At 41.9% G+C, this 25,579-nt stretch overlaps 1 protein-coding gene across 1 annotated transcript in view; it reads right to left on the bottom strand.

Annotated features, from left to right (window-relative positions):
* lekr1 (leucine, glutamate and lysine rich 1) overlaps positions 1 to 25,579 on the bottom strand; it is a 77,345-nt gene that overhangs the window by 27,675 nt on the left and 24,091 nt on the right. The window contains exons 4-6 of the mRNA XM_047593353.1: positions 15,634 to 15,711; positions 12,469 to 12,632; positions 4,964 to 5,045 (exon numbers count right to left, since the gene is read on the bottom strand). Of these exons, the coding sequence (XP_047449309.1) occupies positions 4,964 to 5,045; positions 12,469 to 12,632; positions 15,634 to 15,711 (324 nt within the window). The remainder of the gene's footprint in view (positions 1 to 4,963; positions 5,046 to 12,468; positions 12,633 to 15,633; positions 15,712 to 25,579) is intronic.

Here is a 25,579-nt window from a genome sequence, read left to right as displayed (position 1 = left end):
CATGCGGGTGTGAATCCGCCAATGGGGGAAAATTGTGTATAATTTTCTGTTGATCCAGTCTGAGCAGAAAGGTGGCAGACAGCAAAAAACATGGTCGCCAAAATTGCCATGTTCTGGTGACATCCCGCTGAGCCTCTCTTCCCACTGTGGTGCATGGCAAGTTACCAAAATACCAAACATCCACATGAGAGGAAAAAAGACTCCCAGCAGTTCAGGAAAATACCATTTATTGTGTGGCATGTGCTTACATGATAGCAAAGAGAGAGAGAGCGAGAGAAACAGAGAGAGAGAGAGAGAGAGAGGGAGACAGATTTCTTTTGAAACGGAGAAATAAAGAGAAAACAAATAAAAGCTCTAGCCTTTTTTTCCCGAAGGGCTGTAACTGATTTGATCTAATCTGAGATAAACTGTAGGCTAAGGTTGAGAAGGTGTTTTTTCTCTCTCATTCTGTGTGTGTGTGTTTTTATTAAGTTGTGGCGACCAAACCCTTGCGTAATACTAACCTTGTGGGGCCCAGAAAAATCATCTTTTGATTGATTGTAAAACCTGTTAAGACTTGATTATAGGGTAGAGTTTAAAGGTTACAGTCAGGCCCTTAGATGAGAAGTTTGTAGTGTGTGTGTGTGTGTGTGTGTGTGTGTCTCATCACAAGGCCAAGAAAGACCTTGCGGGAAACGGGGTCCTTGGACACACCCTGAGATCAATAGATACTTTAATGCCAATATTCGCAAAGGCATCTAGACACCACACACACTGTGTTACAAACATGCAGGGACACACACACAGCAGTCAGCGTGCGTCTGCCTTATGAAAACAAGCCGTATCACATCAATCACATCAGTCCTTTACTCTTTCTCACTTGACCTTCACTTATTCCATCATTCCCTCTTTCATCTGTCCTCCCGTCCTCAGTGCATCCATGCTATCTTTCATCTGTGCTTCTCTTGCCTCTAATCCATCCTTTCAACCGGGCCTGAGTCTGCGTTGGATGATCTATGTGTTCATCCTCTGATGAAAGGATGAGCTATGTGACTCCTGCCAATCGCAAAGGAGCAGATTCCCGACCCCTTTCACGTACGTATCGGCCACAGTCAGTGGAGGAAGTTTGCTTTGGCCGTGATCCACTGACAAACGCTGTCAAAGTGGCGTCAGGGAAAATTTCCATTAGTGGCCAGGAGGATGCGTTGTGAGTCAATTAACAAAAGGTGTTAATTATATCAAGGTCACATGATATAAAAGTCAGTCCGATACACGAGTCCACGTACTAATATTGTAAATACAGCACAATAAGCAGCACTAAGCTAAAGACTCTCAAAGAGTGTGTGAGTCCATGTATGTGCACATAGTCATGACTACTCAGCCGGCCCCTGAGTGTCCGTCTGGCGTGCTGATCAGATTGCATGGTTGGATCAGAGGAATTCCACCACCGTGCACTGTCCTCAGACTGCCCCTGAAATACTATGTGTGTATATGCGCGTTTCCAAAGCAACGGGCTGGCGCCACCGAAACACAACAGGTGCGAAATGCTGACGTTTGATGGAGGTGGGGGTTAAAGGTTGAGGAGTTGTCATGGCGACGCCTGATCCACACAAACAAACTTTTTGTTCTAGGATCTCCACAGAGAATCAAAGGTTGGGGAAGCGTTGGAGCTGATACAATGTGTGCCGAGGCAGGAAGGATACAGAGCACGCAAACACGCACGGCAGCTGCGGGTGTTTGGACAGGCGACCGATCCGCATCGACTGGACAGTGAAAGGAGTCTCAGCCGATCAATTCAGATGTCCCATCTGGACCTCAGTCTAGGCCTCAGCTGCCATGTGCTTGTTGCATTATGCCAATGGTGAATTGTCACTATACCTTAATTTACTAAATTGTACTGCTGTACAGTGTGTACAAATCTGGGGCACGTCTTGATTTGAATGAAACTATACAAGCTAATGCTGTCACAGTGGTGCAGATGAAACTATGCAGCAGTTACAAATTGCTTCGCCTCAACAACTGTAAAATGTCATATTGCTACACCTGCATTAATTACTCAATAATGATAATAATGTACCTTTACTTTTAGTAAGAAGCAGGCATTTCCAACAGACAATGGACAAAACCACAAGAAACTCCCCTACCCCAGAACCAACTTTTATTTTTTTGACAGTGGATCTGAATATTTCCTCTGCCATTGCTTTCCATAATACAAACTAAAATGAATATACTACTTAATAAGCTTGTTATTGTTTACCTCACTTCACTCATTTCTAGCCTACATATTGTGCATTTTAACTCATAAAAAAACTTCTCTGAGAAGATCTAATTGCGCAAAATTGAGAAAAAAAATGCAAAAAAGGTAGGCTTTAAAAAACATTTTTAACAGAATGGCTTTTCAAATATGATGTATGTGTGTAAATTATTCAATAAAAACATTTTTTTCAAAAAACATAAAAGGCAGAGCCAACATTTAGTACACTTCAGCAAAAATTTTAAAACCGGCCTAAATATTGAAAAAAGTGTTGTGTGGACACCGGAAAGTGGCGTGGGACTGATGTCTTTCTCTAAAGCCCTCTACACACACACACACACACACACTCCTTATCATGCAACATGGCCTCAGGGCTGTTTCTTCCTATAGCATATGTCCATATGTCTGGGTAGGTCGCGTGAGACTGCAAACATCCCCTCCATCTTCCCTGTCTCAACACTGATCCCTGTGTTTAATGTATGCGCACGTTCTGCACACATGTTTGATGCATGTGATCAGTGGCATTCCAGATGTTTAGTTTAAAATAGGAAGGGATGGACCAAAAAAAAAACGATAAAAAGATCAGTCTGATATTGAAAGTGTGGCTTAGAACCGTGGCTAATAAAAGAGTAGCACGATGACATCATGAGCGACCGTGGACTAAACCCCTGAAAACTGACATGCTAAGTGGAGAAGAGTTGTGTTGCAGGAGCTCGGAGGCTTTACTTGGAAATGTAGTGACTGCAGAACTTGCTGAAGAGTTGGTGAATTCCAGGTTTAGCCCAGGTTTTGCCCCCCGGATCCTGGACTGGAATGTGGAACTGAAGCAGTATACTATACTCACTGTATCACACAACAATATTCACGAGGTGTTTAATGTTAAATATTGTAGCCACTCTGAAACCAATGATAAGCTTAAATTTTTAATTATGTCCAAATGCTTCTGCACATTAACCCAAATGTATTTTTAGTCTGCCTGCAAACAAGGCATTTGTACGGCCAGTCAGTCATAATCTCCATCTACATGGAGACACATGCTACAAGAAGTCATGTTGTCCCTGTAACCGAAGGGCAGCACTCTGAAAGTAATAATAAAGAGAGAAAATCAGAACCAAATAAGTCATTTCTGAAAATAAAAATAAATAAATAAAGTAAAATAAATAATTGTGGTGGAAAAAAAATGGAAGTGGACAGGACGAAGTGATTGGTGGGTAATAGAGAGGAGGAAACATTAGTGAACAAATGAGTGCTTCATCTGAAAGTCTGTCAGGTCAAGTAGCTCTTTAATGCTTTGATTATCAGCAACATTGAACATTCACTCCCTTTGTGTGTAGGGGGATGTTTGCGTGTCTGTGTATCTGTGTGTGTCTCTGTGCAAACTTTTGAAGTGGTAGATTTTTCAAATGTTGTGGAAGAAGTTAGCAAAGCAAGATTAAAAGCATTCACTGTTGCTTAAAAATAACACTATAACTCAGAATGGGGGAACATGTGAAAACATTTGAATGTGCTGCCACTGTGCAAAGCAATGTGTTGTCAGGGTAGCACCAAATATGGACTCATTTATCAATCCGGAGAATTAAAAAAAAAAAAGAAAAACAGTGCAGATCGCGGAAAGAGTACTTACTGCACGTCTGTGTTTCTTAACATTTAGATTTTGTAGATTTTCTTGTACTGTGGCTTCACACTCTTAAATACTCACATGCCTGCATGTATATAGAAATGGAATTTGGTGAATGTATTTCCACCTCCACTAGTGGCCATGTCCTCCTAACAATGAATCCAAAATTCTTCTACTTCCACTAGGACAAAAGTAAGCGTGAATCCAGAAGAACATAAAGAGGCGAGGTACACATCGTGCCCTCTGGGTAATTGAGTCCAGGTATGGCAGGGGGTTAAACTGAGAAGTGGTGGTATTGTGTACCAAGGAGCTCTGGCCCATTTAAAGCACTGATGACAACGTTTGCTAATCTGCTAGCATTAAAGATGAAGTACAGGCTGGTAGGAACTTTTTACCCAATGATGGTGACAAATCACAGAAGTATCAAAGTGATTACAATTCATTCCGAGGAGAACCTGAGTCTGTGTATGAAATCAGAACGATCAGAACAACTCAGTACATAACTAACCTGACATTTTACTAAGACCATGAATGTCAACCTTGCAGTAATGCTGAAAGGAAACTGTCCAATAGATAACCAACTCATATTTACAAGCTTGATATTGCTGTGGCAGACTTCTGATTCATGTGGCTTTCTGAGTCTACGTTTCTAAAGTGTGTTGTTGATGTGAATCTTTATATGCATGTGTATATTTGTGTCTGCAAGGTAGATAATGTTGGTATTAAGAAGGAAGTCAAGGAGAAAAGAAAGCAGTTGCTACACCTTTGAACTCGGAGCTTCATCATTAGCATATTTTCAAAAGCCACGGGGGCATATTTATTCCTAAGTCCTAAACCCCTGACTAGACCTTTGTGTGAGTGTATATAAGTCAAATCCTCTGTTGTTGAAGCTTAGCAGCCCCGGTATGTAGAACACGAGCATTTCCTGGTTTGGGTGGTGTCAGTGGAGCTGCAGAAACGGTTGTGATTGGTTGAAGGAAGTTATACACTGAGCCAAGTCTTGCAGTGACCTGTTCTTCACCCAGCATATTCCAAATACCACGATCCACCTGCATCCCCATCTGTGCACGTGTTTTCATACGTGTGTTTTGCCACATACTGCAGACACTTACATCAGCTGCTGTGTTAGGCGCTCTCTCTCGTCTCTGATTTTCTGAAGATCCACATTGGATTGCAGCAGCTCCTCGGTCAGTGCTGTTCACACACAAATACACAAACAGATTCCAGTTTACTTGACATGACGGAGTTGTGGTAAATGCTTACAAAAGCAACCCTGAAAACTGGTGCTGACTCAAAGCCAGGCTTGTCACCAGAGGCGGTAACTCTGTACAGGTTTGCTGTAGATCTGTAGATCACACTGTTCACTCAGATTTGAGTGAAGGAGGAGATCCCACATCAAATGAAACTTAAAAAGTGACGAGAAACAAAACTAAAGGCGTAGGAGGAGGAACACAAAAGAAACAGTGGTTCACACGGTACCACAAACAAGAGGTGAGGAGGAAGAGCGAGAAAAACAAAAGGGCCGAAAAAAATGAGGTGGAAAAACGAGACATAAGGAAGCAGTGGGGAACTAGAAAGAAAGGGAGTTAAATGAGGGAAGTGTGTTAGGAAGAAGGGAGTTTGAGGCAATCTGAGCTCACGGGGGAAACCATGAAACAGTATACAGCAGTTTGGCAGAGGATTTTGCTATGAGCCCGACACAAAGAAGCTGCTGTATTGCTACTGTTTCTTTCCTTCAGTGTTTGTGTGTTATCACTTTGACAGGATATGCAGACAGCAAAACACAAGCAACCTGAGCAAATTGATTCTTGGCCAACTTTTAAATCCTGTATATGGACAATGTCTCAACCTGGTAAGAAGTGTCAATTACAGGTTCCTGGTTCAGTGAATATATTTATTACAAGAACTGATCTGAAAGAACTGCTTAACTACAATATTTAGACTTTCTGCCAGGCCAACAACTTGTCAGACAGCAGTGGTGAACAGCTCCAGGCAGCAGTGGTTATGACGAAATGCATTCAAAGTGTTCAAAGTCATAGTCTGAATAGTGAATATCTTGAGACCCGGTTTTCTGGAGAACACCTTGTGCACATAGCTGTCATAAGTAGAAATATTGGACAAAGGCCTCCGTCTTCAAGCACACGCTTACAGTGACAGAGGCTTACAGACATTTTTTGCATAATCAGCATCCATTCGTTTCCATACCCATTACCATAAGATGCCTTGTATATCGAAGCGTAGGACGATCATCCCAGGCTCCACATCATCAACATTACTGAAAGGCTCCTTTTATGTGTGCACACATACATTGAATTTAGATGTATGTTAAAGAAGGAGCACTTCCACAGTGGGATGATGATGATGTGGGAGGATCTCTTTATTAAGTCTGATTAATGACTCTGATGAAAACCTCTGAACTGCAGCAGTATCAAAGACACGGTGAGTATTACATCTTGGCTGTATCAGCGAAGTAGTAAAAGCAGGACGTCAGCAGTGTCGGTGTCTGTACTGACAGAGAGAGCAGCTGTTCATCATCAGTACTGCTGTGCACTCGAAGCATTTTGCAGTCACTCGCAGACCAGTACTAAACCAACGTTGTTGCTCATCGGGACCAAAAATAAAAAAGCGTGTAAAGCTTGCAGCTTTGGATGTAAACAGCATATGAACTTCATATGTCTGTCTTCATATGTAGACAACCGTATTTAGATCCGAAATGCATCCGTTTCACAGAAGTGATATACTGTTTATGTCCAGATAGTAAATGGACACACCAAACTGACATCAAAGATTAAGTGGCAATAAAGGCCAACTGTGACAAAACCTACATCTGGACCAAGCAGTACGGTAGCACTTGAACTCACCACAACCACCTGGCAGATACACCAATCAGCCACAACATTAAAACCACTGACAGAAGAAGTAAATAACATTGATCATCTTGTGACAACACGATGTTCTGGTGGGAAACTTTTGGACCTGGCTGTGGATGTGGATGTTACTTAGACATGTAGCACCCACCTAGACCAGACCAGGCACTCCCACCCCATAGCAATGACTGATGGCAGCAGCCATCCCCAGATGCAGACTGATACAAACACACACACAAATTTAAAAAAACAAACAAACAAAAAAACATGAAGAACAGCACAAGGTGTTGACCTGGCTTCCCAATTCATAGATCCTGTTGATCAAGTTTCTGTGGGATGATCCACAGATGCCCCTCGCCTCAACCCATAGGACCAAAAGGCTTCCACCAACATTCTGTTACCAAATACCACAGGACACCCTCAGAAGGAACGTGTCCATTCTCAGTTGAGTCAAAACTCTTTTGGAGGCACAAGGGAGACCTACACAACATTAGGCAGGTGGTTTTAATATTATGCGTGATCGGTGTATGTTCTGCCTCCGTGTGAAAGGAAATGACTATTCACACCAGCAGGTGGCAGTAGTCTGTATTCCGCATTCAAAAGAGGAAACTACAGAAGTTTCAATTATCTGGAAAACTTTGAAGTTCGGAAGAATAATGCAAGGTTGTGCAGAGCAGACAACTTGTTAAGAGTGTATTTATTTTAGATGACGGTGTCATTAAAAATATATTTTGATGTTCAGATGGTGTGAAGAAAAAAAGAGAAGCGCATTCTGTGCTCACTTGTTTGCCCTGGTTTACTAAGGCGAACACCCAATTAGAATGATCTCTCTCACTGATGCGCTCCACTGCCAATTCAACATGCTGAATCAGCTGAAAAGCTGCTGTCAGGAGTCTGACTAGTGGCAACGATGCGGGGCACCCTGCAAAAACTAGGTCCTCAGACACTCACCACTGAGCAGACACCGTAAAACAGAGACCGCCTGCTTGTTGTGTCATGACCCAGGAATTTTCATACACACACACATAACCTTCATTCAGATGAATCAGAGCTATTCATCAGAAATCAGTTATTATGAACTAACCCATGGTTTGATGGTTTGATCAATGTTTGACACCACTCTTGTTGCGTGAAAGAGAATTTCTAGTTGATAAATTCTATTGTATTTGCAGTTGATTTTGTAAGAGAATCAGAGTTAAGCCAATATTCAAACTAGAAACATTATTAGTACAATCCATGCTACGCATGTAGCTCTTTAACAAGACAAAAAATAATAAGAGAAGAAAGCAAGCAGACAAAGGCTCTGTGTGGGTGTCTCGCAAGTTCTTTGCATGGCTGACAGAGTGTGTTAAAGACGTGTAATGTGTGTGTTTGTGTGCGTGTACTGTGTACTGAGAAAGTTTTCTGTCTGTCGGTCCTTCGGAGAGGTGCACCAGGGCATAGTAGCTGTGGCCCTGGAGAGCTCTCAAACTGATCCAGCAATGTCAGCGTGACATTCTCTTTCACCAAGTCTTTGTTTTCCTTGCTCTCCCTCGTTGGTTGTCTCATTTCCATTCTTCTCCTCACCGTTTCTCTCCTCTCAGGCTTTCTTTCTCCATCTTCCTCTCTTTCTCTGCCTCTGTTTTTCTGTTTTCTTGGCTCCCTCTCATCTTGCCTCTCTGTCTCTCTCTCTCTCCCTCAGCAGGAAGAGGGGAGTGTAGGAGGCCTCTCTAAAACCGGCAATACACCGATAATTGCTTTCTGGTCACTGTGACATGACAAGGTCCACTAGGGTAAAGCAGTACACACAGAGACACACACATTCACGTCGAGAGAGACACACACAAAACACAAGAATGCACGTAGAAAGAACCACGCACACAAGGACTTACAAGCCCTGCAAAACACTCAGAAATGCCCAAACAGCAATAGTTGATGCTCAAATACTTGATGGAGCAGAAAGACTTCGCAATGAAAGCAAAGCAGCCTTTCTGACCCACTAGTTACAGTGTGTGTTGAGACACATAATGGCAGCGCTGCCATTATGTGTCTCAACACACACTGTAACTAGGGGGCTGTAAAAATTACAGCGACCGCCAGCTGGCCTCCGACTTACTGAAACAGCTTTACAATATTGTTATTGGGTGAACCGTTTGTAGTGCTGCAGTCACTTTATATATAAATATATATATGAAAAACATGTATACGTTGCATTAAATTCTTCTACATTACACAAGTATAATAACTACTTTTGTGATACACAAACACTGTTTTAAAAGTATTGCTTACTTACCTGCATATTATTAATATTATTATTATTATTAGGTTGACTGTTAGTTATTGTTAGGGATTAATTACATAATTAAAGGAGTGGCTGACTCAGCTCTACTTGTGCTCCACCTCTTGGAAATTTATGGATTGGCTAAAAGTTTGGTGGAGACACTCCTAAGCGACAACAGTCAGAGCTCTGAGCTTCAAGAAATCCACGGGTGGCTTCATGACAGGTTTGGCCTTCTTTAAAATTGGCAAAACTATCAAAGGGCCATGCACACAGGAAGAGACTTGCAGCGAAGAGGTAACAAGGACTCGTGTCATGTGAATTCAACTCAGGAATAGCTAGAAAGAGATGGGCCACCAACCTCATTTGTAGATGAATAAATTATGAAAAAGGGAATAAAAAAAAAAAAACGAAACACAAATTGTCCAGTATTAAAGTATATGGGCTTTCTTTACCGCGTTTTTAGAGTTAAATAGAATGTTGTTTTTCTGTTGTCTAAGGAGGACAGAGCACGTATGGCTGCAGCTGACTCCTCAGAGATAAAGGGCAGCACCCTGCGTCAGTTTCAGGAGCAGAGTGGGCGGAAACTGAATGCTATGGATGTCACAGAAAGAAAACCTTTTTTTTAATGCATGAATGAAGAAGCAGCCAGAGAAAAACACTGTATGGACACACGCCATAACCCATTGCAACATTAAATATTTAGCTATTAACAAAATTGGTTACATACTTTCTTTCTGTCACAAACATACACACCCATCGCCTTTCAGCTATGACAGAGTTCACATACCATAGACAGTTGAGATAATGTACTGCGGGGAGCAACATATCTACGCTACAAGATCATGTGAGATTGTAAGGTTCTGTAAAGCAGAGCTACCTTTACAGTTACTTAACCCACAGACAAACACAGCTGCGCCCTGGAATTTTTAAGAGAGTCTGCACATTACTATAATATCACATTCTCAAGAGTATGGGTACCACAGCCATTTTTGGGTGTCTGCCTAGTTTATTGTGTGTAATAAAAGTACACCAACTTCTAAACCACAGGCGCTTCATGGAAAAAACAAAAGTTGTTGAAGTGCTGAAAAACAGAAACACTGTTTTGGCCTCACTAGAGTACTAAAGAATTCAGTTTGTTCTCCCAGAAACTCACATTTACAAAGAAAGTTGTGTTTAACGTCACGTGGCTTCATGAACACATGGCTCTGTAGTAGTAACTTATTATTAAATGGCAGCAGCTCTACTTCTTCTACACTACCAGTCGAAAGTTTCCGAGTGAACTGAATGAGAAGATGTGTCCAAACTTTTGACTGGTAGTGTACCAACTGCAGATCATATACCTTCGAACGATTTACAACGCTGACACATTTATTTTCTATATTTATATGACAGACAGGGAGACACAGACAGACAGAAGTACTTGACAAGAAGTAGACTGGGAGGAAAGGTATTTAGTAAGCTGTGTGTGAAACTATTTGATATTTTTATATTGCTGCTGTCACTATCAACACACATATACAAAGCTGGCTTCCAGGGAAATAGATACCGTATAGTCTTTGAATGGCTCAGGGTGTTGGCAGATGGCTGCGGTTCATGGATCGGTCACACACACACTTGTACACACACACACAGACACGCATTCATGCTGCCTCCGTCACGCTTAGTCACTGCATTTCTCCCTAATTTTACTGTCAGCCGTTTTCGTCTCTTCGAAAGTGTGTTGAAGGAAAACTCCCACCGTCTTAAACCTCTGTTGTCCATCACCTTAATATCCAGTTGCACAAGTCATCTGCTGACATCTGCACAAAGTAAACCGAGATTAATTAAGCCTTCCTCTTCCTTTAAGCTCACTGCTCGTCTTTGTCTCCTGCTCTCTGTAAAATTCCACACCCCTCGAGGTCGCTCTCTCATCTCCTCCCTCTTCTTCTCCACCTAACCATAAACCACATCCAGCAGCTCACATTAAGCAACCTCCTTACGTTTCTCTGCCCATTTTCCTTCTCCTCTGTTCTTTGGCTGTTTGACACTCACCACAAAAGGCTGATAGACAGGTAGCACAATTAGATAGTCAACTAACGCCCATATCAGGTTGGATGTGTGTCATGTGCAGGTAACTGAAAAAGGTCTTGAAATTAAAGTGAAACCGCTAAAAACGAGGCTGTTAAATCGGGATTGATCCATGAGGATGACTTTGATGGAAGGAAAAAAAGTCTGCAATGGTGTTTCCATGGAACTAGTGAATACACAACACAGCAGTGTAACTATTTTCATGGATTAAGTCAAAAACGTAAGAAAAATACAGCACGTAAACAAAGTTATACATATGTGCAACCCTTTAGCTTTAGATTGGGCAGAATGACACTATTTACATTAGTCTGGCTTTTATCAAAATCACCATAGTGTTAAAATAATAGACTTGACATTTATTTACATATTCAGAAACAGATAAACCGGCACCTACAAATGATTACTTTTTAGAAGGAAAGAACAACAACAAAGAAGAGAAAAAACAAACAAAGAAGAGAAAAAATAAAGCACACAGGCAGATAAAGTATCAAGTTCTGAACGTGCAGATTTGTGAAGATTTATGTTTCTGTGACCACATATAGCGTACACTTTGATGCTCGTGGTGATTCCTTGGTCTATATTTTATTGTGCAGCAGCTACCTTTTAAGATCATGTCACTGAACAAATACCTGCTCAAGCAACATCTGTACAAACAGACTGGTTTCTTTAACCGCCTCTTCCTCTATCAAACTCTACCCCTACCCCCTTCTGTTCCCCTCCGCCACGCACACCTATAAAGACATACAAACACAGACAAACACACACACACACACACACACACACACACAGACACTTGGCAGCTGTTTGGAACGTGCAGCAAAGAGAATAGGACCCGCCCATGAGGTGAGCCGGAGGTTAGCACTCCTTCGGGCATTTACTGTCAACGGTGAACACACACACGTGCGTGTGCACACACACACGTGCACATGCACACACACACGGCCTGCAGTCTTGCTCTTCATGTTTGCATCTTGTTGAAATTTATAGTTAGGAGTTTCATAACTTTATAGCCTTTACACACACATTCAGCATACACGTGAACACACACACGCACATTCCTCTCTGCCTATATTTTTTTTAAAGGTTAGCAGAGTTTGCCTTTTAACTGTAAACACGCACAGACAGACACACATTATGCTCCATCCATTGTGGGCGCTGCCCTCTGAACTAAAAGAGTCCACGCCACAGTTAAACTAATATTTATTCCTGATGAGAGATTATTTGCTCAACTCCCTTTGCTTCTTCTCTTTCAAGTCAGCTGCAGCTCTGTATAAAAATACACTCTCTGCTTCGCTCTCCCGCTTCACTCACTCTCTAGAGTAAATTACCCTCATGCGCCTGAGCCCCTCTCATTCCGTTTATATTACCTTCAAATGTGAAGCTTCACTTGGTGTGTGCGCACTGATGTCAGTGCGTGTCTTACCTGAGAACACCTGCGTGCTGTGCTCCTGTATGTGAGATCTGAAGGCCTGCCAGGCCCGCGTCAGCTGGCTGAGGAAACCCCGTATATCGGTGAGCTCACTGCTGGAGGAGCGTAGCAAGGAGAGAGTGTCTCTCAGGGACCGCTGCTGTCGCACACACACACCTCTGAAACACAAGTTAACAGCTTAAATGCAGAGCCTCACTAAATACCACTGCACTGCTATAACAGCTGTTGTATAAGGACTGTGACAGCAGTGCTAATAGTGCTAAAAAACATTTACATTGTTACCTTAAATCTTTCTCACCTTCCCTTGAAATACTTTCACTTGAAATAGTTTGACTAATTGCTCCACTGTTCATCAGTGTTCATCAGTGTCTGAGAGTAGTTGCTGCTGCTGCTGGGTGTCAATATTAAAACAAAGAGCATAGCCTGAGTTGTGTGACAACATTCCCTGGATAAATTAGATTTTTAAAAACTGAAGTCATTACACCGTTACTGTCTATTTCAGTGTTAGACGTGAAGAAGCTGAACTGTTAGTGTCATATTTCACTTAGCTCATCTTCCAGTTAATTATGTGACATTTAATGATAACTCGACATGTGAGATTTCCCAGGAGTAGTGTGCTCACTCCTTTATTTTCCTCCACTGTTTTGTCAGAATGTGAGTGCTTAATCCTGCAACCACTTTTACAAGAAAGCTTTGATAACCCGCGTCTGAAGGTCAGGGCCCCGTCTTACTGGAAAAGTTAAGGTTGTTCTAATGATGCTGCATCTCTGGTTCAATTCCAGCCAGCTACCTTAGCTGAGCTGTATGGCGTTTCAGCTCTCTCTCCTTATATTTCCCATCTGCTCTCAATTATATGCAATCAGTTAGTTTCTCATGCTCCCCGAGGACATTCAGGTTAGGTTCCCTGGCGACCCTAAGGGTTGAATGTGAGCGTTGATTAATATGTTTGAAGGCCTAACGTAGAGGGAGAAGCTCAAATCTTTGACAGTTTATGCTGAAAGTTTGAGGTAAAGAACTTTGTCGGGATTTCTATTTTTGAGAAATTGATTGCAAAATTGCAAACCAGTGCTGACTGTGAAAATTGCAGCCTTCATGCAATCATCATCAGATGTCTTGGTCTCAAGGACATATGACCTAAGGAGGTCCACATGGACATCGTAGCAATACAAGGGACGGTGCCCAATATTACAGTGTGGTGAAGGAGCGGGCTTCTGATTTCGAGAAAAAAAGCTCAGAGGTGTTAATTTTGACGGTAACGATGTGATCGTCTGGGGTCCAAGACGGCACAAAGAAGGAATCCAAACACTCCACACCTCCTGGGGAAGTGTGTAAATGTAATTGTTTTTAGAACTGACTCTTTTCACATTAGGTTCCAAGTCTCAATGACTCTTTGTAGTAATCAATGTTTATCTATGTGTCATTACTGTCTGTGGTTACATTTAAATACACATTTGTACACAATAATAAAAATAACAGGCAAATCAAAACATAAATGGAACAGAAAACCGATGAAACTTCCTGAATTAATTTTGTGTTAAGTGTCAGTTCAGTCTAAAGCTGTGATGCCAAATTGGAATCTCTGATCAGAAAGAATCTGATCAGGTTGAAGAAACCCATGCAAACATATTGACTGACTATTGACTGGTAATGGATCTTTTAACCAGTTTCAGAGGCTGTAGCTATTGGATGCTATGTAGACTGAACAGCACTGTAATTGTTTGGTTGTCACATAGTTATTTTGTCATGTATTGACATCCATAGGTGTGATTAATGTATAACAGGTAGAAATACATTGAGATTATAAATAATAGGTTGATAAAGGGAAAGAGAGAACAGCTCATAAAAAATGAAAGTTGACTATAAGAGATAAAAGTAAATTTAGAACAGATGTAACCACAATGTCCTTAAAAATAAGGTCACGTTTTTACAACTTTCCCTTTTCCTCTCTCTCCTCATTCCCTATCACTCTCAAAGAATGTTCAGACCAAAAGCACTTCGGGCAGCATGAGAGTTCATTGCTCACACATATAGATGCCCACGTAAGATACACACACGCTCAATTAAGTTTGAAACCCATGCAAACCGTGGAAAACCAGAGCAGGGGACTAGAACATTCTGTTATTCTCAGAAGACTTTTGAAGGAACATGTGGAGTGAAGGCACACGGAACAGTTTCCTATTTTCTTACACACACATGGAAATGGAAGCACACATGTGACGTAGATGGATATGTCCCAGGCACAGGGACACACAAACGTACGCACACATGCACATACAGTACACCCACAAGGCTGTAGACAAACTTCACGGTGGGGTCTCGCGTGCAAAAGAAACTGACTGCATTTGAGAGCTCTGATGGGTTGAGTGGTTGTTTTCCCTTATTCAGGGTGGGTGGCTTAGGTGATCAAAAATGAGTGCTGTCTCAGACGAGACGAGATGAGGGGGCAGACTTTAGGCAGGTTTGCGGTGCCTGAGTGTGTGTGTGTGTGTGTGATCATGTGTGTGTGCGTGCTGAGTGCAGGGGAGCATGGGCATTGCTTGTCACGAGAGCCAGTTTTATAATGTCAGATGGCATAAATCATAAGGCTGACAGCACCAAGTCCAGGAACAGATATGGGCCAGATCTGTCATGTGTGATAAGGCTAAGATAGTGAAAAACAGAGACCCAGAGGCAGAGGTGCACACACTCGGTCACCTGATGGTTTACTCATTTAGCAGCTTTCAGTGACAGCAGTGTAATTGAATGACATCTCATCTCTCCAAGTCTATCTGTCCACTTCACGTTTCTGTCCTGTCATTAACTGCTCGTCTGTATCAATCTCTCGCTCGCCCTCTTTTTCCCTTTTCAGTAATTAACAAGAGGGTCCTCTGGATTAGGTTTCTCAGTTTAATATTTCCACTCACTCTTTTATTGTCTTCCCTCTATCATTTCACACAGTTGTTTCCCATCTGCCCTGGGCTTCCTGCCTGCATCTGGTCAAGCAGCGGACAGCCAAGCTGGGTGACGCAGAACAATACTATGCTTCTTCTATTTATTTTTTCTTCCATTTATTGTTTTTGTGTTGCTTGTATGTTCTGCTTTTGGGTGGGTGGAGAATAAACAGTTTTTAAGCTGTTTTCAATTGTTTTAAATTGCCTTTTATCTCTGGTATCATCTCACCTGAGATGTTCTCTTTGCTGCTTCTCTTCACCAAGTCGTTGCTCATCCTCTTCCTTCGTGGCAGCTGCTGTCATCAACCTGTAATGGAAAGGAAAGAGGATGGCAGAAGAATGAGGAGAGTTGTTGGGACTTTCTACTTCTTAGCACAACCAGATGCCACTCAAGTCACTGTCAGTGCGTTTACATGCACAGCTTAATTGTGCTATGCTCGAAAATCGACTTTCTCAATGTGGTCCCTGTCCCAGTTTACAGCGGAGAAAATCAAACAACTGACGGGAACATGTCTTCCTCCTCCCCACTAGGTAGCGATATGTGCCTTGTCAGCAGGTTAATATGGCCCCTTTTCCAGTTGACCTGTTACATCATCATAATAAACGTCATCATATAATAAGAGTCATTCAAGCGGAAGAACGGCATTTCAAACAACAATCAGATGGATAATAGTTGAGCTTTCTTAATCTCGTGCGTAATGTGCGCGCTTGCTGATGGTGCAGATAAGATGCGCCCTATCCCTCAGGTGGCTCTTCTACCGGCAGCGGTTGTGGCGCATGCGCACATGCGTTGTCCAGTTAATGTCCAATTAAGTGTACATATGCCGGAGGAAATCGATTTCCAGTTACATTATCTGTGTCCCCTAATCGGATAAGGAGAATTCCAAATTTAGTAACGTGAAAATGGTTCATGAGAATGGTCTGAAAAGTGTTTCTCAGAGGCTTATTGAAAGAAGTATGAGGGAAACATAAAGACAAAGTGTGGATGTAGCCTCTGGGTCTGGAAAATAGAGTTAGTGCATAGATGGATTTAAGATATTTCTAACAGACAGCAGGGGGCAACTGCAGTGGTCGCAAAAAGAAGTTTGTGAGTCTTCAGCCACATTTAACAAAGCATTTTGCTTGCCGCCTGACTCTGGTTGGCTTGGTAACCTCCTAGTATATTTTCCACTACAAACATTTCTAACTGAAACAACATAACTGAATGTTAACTGACACTGTGGATCACCAAAAACAAACTATTTTTATTTCAGTATTTTCCTTTCAAATAGGGAGTGACTGCTCTTCTTGCAGTCACTCCCTATTTGAAAGGAAATGCCATCAATTACTCTGCAGCTCCACCAGGGTTCAGCCAACAGGATGCTTGGACACTGTTGGGTAAACACAAATTCACCATAGCGACATTGGTGCTGGGAACCAAAGTCATGGATGGCATTTCCTTGTCAGATATAAAAATCAGACACCCACACTGGTCGTCACTTCAGTCATATCACCTCAAAACATGGCACTCGATTACTTTGCATCACAGGGGTGTCTTCAGCAATAAAGTATGATGGTCATTTAGCAAATCTGCAGTAAAATAAACAACGAAGCAAGACATGCTTTTAAGATGTGGTTACCTAGCAACTGACAATTCACTGCCATATGGGTGTGTAAGGTCAGATCCCTACATCCGCCATCAACATCTCCTCCCTCTTATCCAAATAAGATCACTGGAAACACCAAGACTCATTGCTTCAAAACTGTCATTCACAAAAAATATTCCCTAAGTACTCTTCTTTATTTATCATACTGAATTAGATCACACTATTAGAATTTCTGCATTCACGTTACAAGATAACAGCAAAGAGTGACCAACATATACATAAAGAAATTGGTCTACTGCACCATATTAATCAGTTTTTATGATCAACAATAATTTGCAGAGAAGTTTAATCTTATGTTCTTATCTACACACGCACATTTGGTTTTCTGGTTTGCTATCCAGACAGAAGTAATCAAATCTGACTGACGACACTAATCAAAAAAGATACTTCACTGGTGAGATTATGAGACTCGGACACTTAGACCCAGAAACAACACACCCTGTTCTTCCCTACAACACCACAAATAACACTGAGAACGAGACGAGAGCGAGAGAGAAGAATAAACATAATAAGAAGCACGACTTACCTAGAGCAGACTAGACAAATAGAGACTAAAACCAGACGGATAATGATCATGAAGTTTAATCAAGAAGTGTAATTTGAATGACATGTAATGATCTTGGCAGGGGATTTTCTGCTCACTGGAAACACTTTAGGAACAAATGTGAGGTAAGCCCCACAGAGGCTCTGTGCAATGAAAATATGTGAAATCAAATTATGGACTGACAACACCATTTTTACAAAAAGTAACATCATTTTAACCCTCACAATCAATTGTGAGGGTGGTGATGGTGAAGTGATGTCCATATAAAAAAAAAAAAAATTAAAATAGTACTGTGTAGCTCACTAGGTTCAAGGAACAGTATGAGATGTGTCGACATGTTGTGTCAAGGATCAGTCTATCTGGAATTACCTGGCACTACAAAATGTCTGTGATGGTTTTCATATCACCATTCCCAAGTCCAGCTGTCCTTGTTTCAGCTTTGTGTTTGGAATACTGGCACTACAAACTAAACACTGTAACTTGTGTACACACACAGGAAGAGAATGGCGACAATGTGGCAACAACCGAGACCAACTGAATGTTAATGAAATTCTGTGATGACAAACGAGAAAACCTTCGGTGAGGTGAGGTCACAAAACTGGATTTTCCTTTAACTTCTTCCTTCGGCACCTTTTAACTTCCATACTTTATAGAGAGCTCAGTTGACTATCCAAATCCATCTATCCAAATCATTTTTAGAATCATTTTTTTATTTTTAAGGAGGGAAAATAATCCATTAAAAGCGATAATCTGAGATTTTATTATTAGGTTGTATCGCCCAGCCCTCGGAAGTACAATCTGTGTGTTTCTAGTAATCCTGCGTGCGTGTGTGTGCGTGCAAGAGAAGCCATCTTTGAGTCCGAGTGCATGTTTACAAGTACGTAAGTGTGCGTGTGAGGGACCGTGGGACTTTTCCAAGACCATATTCTCCTGTCTGTTTGCATGTTTGCCACTTTCTGACCAAGTCTGTGATCCTGTGTACGTGCAAGTGTGTGAAATGTGAGCATTTGCGTGCCTTTGCTCTTCCAGTGACGGTAGCCCAGACTCCCACTGTTCACCCATCTGTCCCCACCAGTCACAAAGCAACATTACAAAGAACATTGTAAGGGGGTGTGCGCTGTTTGCGTGAAAACGCACACACACCCTCGTTGTGTGTTTTAGTGTATTTTGACTATGAAGTTGTGTGTGCTTTGCACGCATGAACTCGAGCTCCTGTTCCCAGGGCAGTGGCTGTGAGTGGAATAACAAGGTAGAGCAGTGTCGGCGAGTGCGTGCCAGATTAGAGTACCCCCTACCAGCAGCCCAAATCAACTGCCTCATTGGGACATGTCATAAACACTTGCGCAGGGCACGCCAGACACGAACAGTCAGCCACACACATCCCCGACATCGACCTCAGCCACAGTGTTATCGTGACCTAGCAAGTCAAATGTTTTCTGTTTCTGGGTGTGTGTGTGTGTGTCAGAGAGTTTCTTGTGAAGTTTAGTGCTCCTTCATATTTCAGAGGTTTGGTCTGAGGGTCAGCGTTACAGAGCCAAACTTAACATCCCCCAGTGGCTTATGTTCAACCTCTGACAGTGTACAAAATGTTCCGTGTCATTATGTCTGTTTATCCTGTTTTTAGCACAGGGCTAAAACGCAGGGTGAAAATGGTGACTATGACGCTGCTTTACGGCGTTTCACTGTAGTTTCACCGCATACGACATTTACTGTTTATCATTCATTATTTTCCTACAAGCACATCATCACCATCATTGCCTTCACAAACAGCCAAAAAATAATTCAGTGTAATTCCCCCATTTTAGCTGTTAATGGTGATATTTACCCTCAGATGGCTGTCCAGTATTCACCATAGCAGGGCTTTTAACAGCTCTCATGGCGACATGAAGTTATTATGAGATCGCTTACGAGTGCATGTCAGAGTAAATGTGGTCACATATTTGTGTGTGCGCCTGTGCTGGTATTTTCTGTCATCATTGGAAGTGACATAAAAGCTTTCCCATATCAAAGTGTCATCTGTTCACCTGCTGTGCGTGCGCATGTGTGTGTGAGTTAAAAGGGTGTTTTGGTCAACAGCATAGCAAGACATTCAAAGCGGACAGACATTTTACCGTGACCAACGAGGAGGACAGATTTCACATGTTTCTAAAATTAAAAAGGCTGAAAGCTGAAACAGTTTGGGTTTGTCAACGGTGTGCTGAACGCTCCAGTGAAATCTTTAAGCGATCTTGCTGGATCACTTCACTTCCTCATCAGTTAATCCTTGGCTGAAGTGCTGTGGGTGTGTATGTGTGCAGTGTGTCACGTGCTTGTATATATTTTGTTTTCTGGTTATCTGGTAACCAAGCTGAGGATGCCATGACAGTGACTGTAATCATCCAAACATCGCACGCACACACGCGCACGCGCACGCACGGACATAAGGAAGTTGAAGCATAAAGCAGAAACAGTGATATCATGTTTTAACTAAATGAATTAACCCAGCAGATCTGAAAACTAATTTCTCTTCCAGCTTGTCAGATTTAATTAAATAATGAACGTAAATCTCTGTGTTTCATTTGTATGTGCAGGTTGCTATGCTACTGCTTCTGCATGTTATTGTTGATAACCACATAAACTTTGTCATATTGTGTGTCTGTGCTTGAGAGAGAGAGAGAGAGAGAGAGAGAGTGCTCCTGAGACGCTAAGTAATATTGTTGTTTGCGTTTGTCTTGTTGTCATGAGCCCCACATTAATGCTGAGACTCCATTAATGCCAGACAGGGAGAGTTATCCTTCAACACAACGGAGATATACACAATGCAGACACAATAAGGTGTGTGCGTGTTTGTGAGAGAGCGTTTAATGTCCTAACGTGAATGTGAAGTTAGATGTGTGCTAATAGCTCAAATGCTGGCTGTGAGACCTGCTTGACTCTGTAAATAGAAAACTTGACATATTACCAAACACACACACACACACACACACACACACACACACACACACAGACCCAAACAGAGAGCCGACAAGAGTGCAGTGATTTGTGTATTGTTTCTGTGGTTGCTACGGTGACCAGAAATTGAAAAATAACCACATGAGAACATAACTAATTTGCCGCAAAGCACTTCCTTTTTACAAATGGATGCCTTTCTACTTGTCATCCATCATTTGTCTCTGCTTCATTCCCGCTCTCCCACCTGCAAGCCGCCTTATCACTGCTACGATCCAGCCCCAGGTGTGTGCACGTGTGCGCTCTCACACATTTTTGTGAGTCATTCTTCGTAACTGCCAAGTTTAATTTTTGTTACTGTGCGCAACAGTGATTATATCTATCCACTGCAGGTGTATGCAAGTGTGTGCAGGCGTGCGCCCAACACACACACGCGCAAAGGCAAACGCAGACACACAATCAGGTACGGACGCATACTGACTGCCATCAAGGCACGGCGTTGGGATCATCAAGAATGAAACGAGCCAGCCAAGTGGAAGCAAACAGAGCGTACTAAATTCCCAGACGTCTCTCAAAGCCACGAGCATGTGCGCAAGTTACATGATATGTTTCAACCTGTCTTCAGTTAGAGAAGCTCGGTCTTCCCATTCCAATTCATCAGTTTTTCATGCAAAGGAGTAGTTTTACATATTGGTCCCTTTTGGCCTTCCCTCAAAACCCTCATGACTAGTTTCTTCACCTCCAATAAAATTATTACATTTTCAGTTCTTTCTCCTTTGTTCTCTTAAGAGACGTGCAAAGACGGAGACAAACGGCTATATATAGCAACAAAAGGCTGTGGAATGTTAATTAAACTGAATGAGTTTGCAGTGATGACAGGTATAAAAACTTTTGGCAATGTGAAGTGGACAGGCACCAAGCTGAACTAACCTCACATTTGAAGTGATACAACTGAGAAGCCAATCAATGGTGCAAACACGTAGCTCCCCGAAGGTTTGCTTCGTATAAACACCAGCCATAATTTTGGTTCCTACCACTAAAGTCACCAGGCTGATAGAGGGCTCGGAGCATCATGTGAACCCAGGTCAGGTGGAGCATCAGTGCTGTTTATGGTATTTTCTTTTCAAATAGAGCGCAGTGCTGGTAAGAAAACTAAGTTCTCGTCTATCCAAAATGTCAGCTTATGTTCTACTTGTTTCACTTGGAAACTTTTGTGGAATTTGATTAAATTGTGAAATTTACAAGAATGTTGCCTAGGCAATCCAAGCACAGTGACAAGACAAATACAAACATTAGTCATGTCCAGCTCCAAGGATCCAACCTACAGCTTGGTAACCCCTCGAGACAAACAGTGTTAGCCACAGGTCGGACATTGCTTGTGTTTAAGGTGTTTCCATTGTGTGGAGACTCGGCTTGTTTGAAACAAGAACCTGGTGTCAGTCTGAGTGAGTGCGATCTAATTTCAGCAAATAGAATTTTACTGTTACATAATCTGCTCATTTTCAAAACGTGACAACCATAAGAGAAAAAAATCTTAAACTTGTTCAGAATGCTGCTATCAGCTTCCAAAAAAAGATTAACAGAGTAGATCCTCAGCAAAACATGTTCATGATGTACCATAACAAAGATCAGCAAAGATTCCTCCAGTTGCTGTGTTCCAGGTGTGTCCCAGCTCTTCAAAGCTCTCAACACCTCTCAAGAGTGAGCTTAAAGTCAGCATTAGCTTCTAATCTATACAGTTTCATGCTTTTATTGAGCCTTTTACAGGCAAGGCTCTATTGAACTGCCATTTGTGCTCTATAATTAAATTTGCTCTAGTTGACCCAGATACGGTCCAGGTACCTTACTATTATTATTTCAAATATTGATATGATACGCTTGAATGTTTAACTGGGAGATTCCACCTCCGTGTGATGTAGCAAATCAGATGCCACTCTGTTGGCCTTGCAGAATTACAAAAACACACTGTCATAGAGTCATGTGTGTGTTTCCCCTATTTTCAATTCCTGTTGGGTACAGACACCAACAAGCACCCTTTTACAGTACGTTTAACACTACAGTTCCTTGGTAGAACGTTCACATCATCTGGACTAAAAGGCAAGAGGAGGAAAGTCTCTGGGTACTCGCAAGTATTTCTGCCAATTGACAGCGTTCCTGTTAATGGGTCTAATTCACACTTTAAATGAATGAATTAATCTTCTGATGGACTGGGACCAAAAATAATAATAAAAAAGTTTATTCATATTAACATGAAGTGTCTGTTTGCCTGACTAATTCCATCCCTCTGCCTTTCTCATCAGCTGATCTATATGCTCATCTGTTTGAACTGTGTTTGAACAGGTGACATTTAAAATAAGATTTAATCGCACTGTGCACAATGCTCTTTCACACCTTTCTTTCCCTTGTCACACACCTGTCAGGCACGCACGCACGCGAACACACGCACGCACACACACGCACGCACACACACACACACACGCACACACACACACGCACGCGCGCACACACACACACACACACACACACACACACACACACACACACACACATGCATTTTGACAGGTGAAGTTTTTAGTTAGGTTTGGTTTGTGTGGAGGGTGTGTTGTTACAGAGCTACTAGTCAGGTTCTCCAGCTACACACACGTCACAGTCACCAGATAGTCATCCTGCCTTTGTAACACAGGATCAAAAAGCTTCTGTGTAGGAGGGATAAAGCAATGACATGTCGAGAGGACAAGAGGAAAATCTGTCCAAGGGTATAGTTGCAGTTGAATGTGTGGAAGTCACTATGAGGATCTCTAATCAACCCTATGTACATAAAATGTATGCACTGGCTCAAGTACAAAACAAGAGTCACAAAGGCCAGAATGCTTAATTCATTTGAACTGGAAAGTCAGAAATTTGGAACATTTCACAAGAAGTACCTCACAAATCCAGACCTGAAAGTCCATGCTGTCAAGGTTCTATGTCTGTCTTTTATTTTGTGATCATGCTTTGAAGTTTACTGTTTTAATTTGTTTCCTGCCTGTCCTGCGTCCTTATGCTTTGTGATGTCTGTCTGTGTCATGTTTTGTGTTTCCTGTTTTATTTTGTCAAGTTTCTGGATTTCCTGTCTTGTGCCTCTTTGTCTCTTGATTGTTAATTTGTCTCACCTGCGTTGATTATCGTCATGCGTCTCACCTGTGTCTTCTCAGCCCTGAGCCCTCTTGTGTATATATAGCCCTGCCTTTCCCTTTGTTCCTTGTCGCGTGGTTTTAATGTCTCCACGTCCCTTGTGTCTACTGTTTTTGCCATGCCATGATTCTTTTGTGTTTCGTATTTTGGATTTATCTGCCATGCGCAGCACTTTTTGTTAATTATTAAATACTTTTTGTTTTAACTCCCGTCCTCATCCTTCGTGTCCCGCGTTTGGGTCCTCACCTCAACACTCACCAAAACCTGACACATGCTTTCTGCCAAGCACATCATCAGAGTGAAAGCTTTAATAATATACGTTATACTAACAGATCTGACTGTCTGTGACTCGTTAAATCAGTATTACACACGGAAGTGTCCCGACTCCTGTCTGTCGACACGTTGCTATGGTGATGCACAAAATACCATTTATGGATTAACCATGATGGTTGGCTACTTGTACTGGGACTCGTGTGTGACATAATTTCCAGCTCTGACTTCTAAGGTAAATGAAGTACCATTGCGGCTATAAACATTTATTCATTCTTGAATAAAATCTTTTGTTCTTTCATGGCAAATTATACATTATCTCACAACAAAAGCACAGAGGGGGAGGGGAGGTCTGTCAGTCACAAGCGAATCTCACTCCTGCTGTGCAGCCAAGCATTCATCATCATTTACTCCCACTCACATGTCATCTTTTTCCTTTTCTATCTCCCTCTTTTTCATTTAATCTGCTTATTACCGTGAGTGTGAGAGACGGTGTACAATTACAGCAAAGCACTGGCAAATTGCTGTAGTTTAGAGGTCAGCACAGAGAAAAAGGGGGGCGGGTGAAAAATTGAGTTAAAAGTAAATCAGTCGTAAACAGTTGGAGATAGTGGAAGCGTCGACTACAATATTTAATTTAGGTAACAATGAAATATGACATACCTGAATGAAATTAGATTTTTTTTTTGTTTAAAAAAAAAAAGGAAAAACACTTGGCTCCAAGGCTGCAGAGCACAACTGTGTCATCATATACTATGTGTTTGTATTGCATATGTTTTCTTCTCATTAAAGAGGCAGCATGTGAGATAATCAGCTTAGACCACATAGTGGATTTGCTCACCATAAACATAACAACAACAACCCCAAACCCAACTCACCATATGATCACACCGGCTGTGGCACACACACACACACACACACACACAATAATTACAATAATTACGGCATGGACTCAATGCATGTTTATGCCAGGCTTTGGTGGTTCTATGCTGTACTTTCTCGTTATAACCCAATACAAACGTGTATCGTTTCTACCAGTTTTTAACCATTCTCTTCATTCATCTTTTATATTCACCTATTCTCTCATCTGTATTAGTTCCTAAACTGTAGACGTTCAGCTCATGTGTGTATGCATGTATGTAATGAAAAGCAAATTAAAATTTGGGAAATTTTAACTAACTACTATAACAATGCCTTGGAGTTGCAGTAATGCAATAATGAGGCTTCTTCATTGACTCTTCACTCATCAATGGCAACAATGCCATTATCAAATTTGCAGGCATCTACAACAATGGCCAATCAGCCAACATGGAGGAAATCTAGCACCTCCTTGGCCTGAGAGGGTCAAGTTGGTGTTTATGTGTTTCCACGGTGTCAACATCTCAGAGGCTCTAAGGGCCACAACATAAAGTGACTGATCACAAAGGCACATCGGCACAACCTTCCTGATGAACCTTCACATATTTACCATCGAGAACATCATGTCCAACAGATCACCTCGTAGTTTGGAACTTCTACCGAGCACAACTGATATCTCGACTACAAGTAGTGTCAACTGCTCTAAAAATAGTTGGTGCTCAGCTCCCTATTCTGGAGGCAATCATGCAGCAGAT

Source organism: Mugil cephalus, chromosome 9 (genome assembly GCF_022458985.1).
Source record: "Mugil cephalus isolate CIBA_MC_2020 chromosome 9, CIBA_Mcephalus_1.1, whole genome shotgun sequence".
Classification (NCBI taxonomy): domain Eukaryota; kingdom Metazoa; phylum Chordata; class Actinopteri; order Mugiliformes; family Mugilidae; genus Mugil; species Mugil cephalus.
Note: the sequence above shows the minus strand (reverse complement) of the source record. Positions and strands in the feature narration are given on the sequence as shown.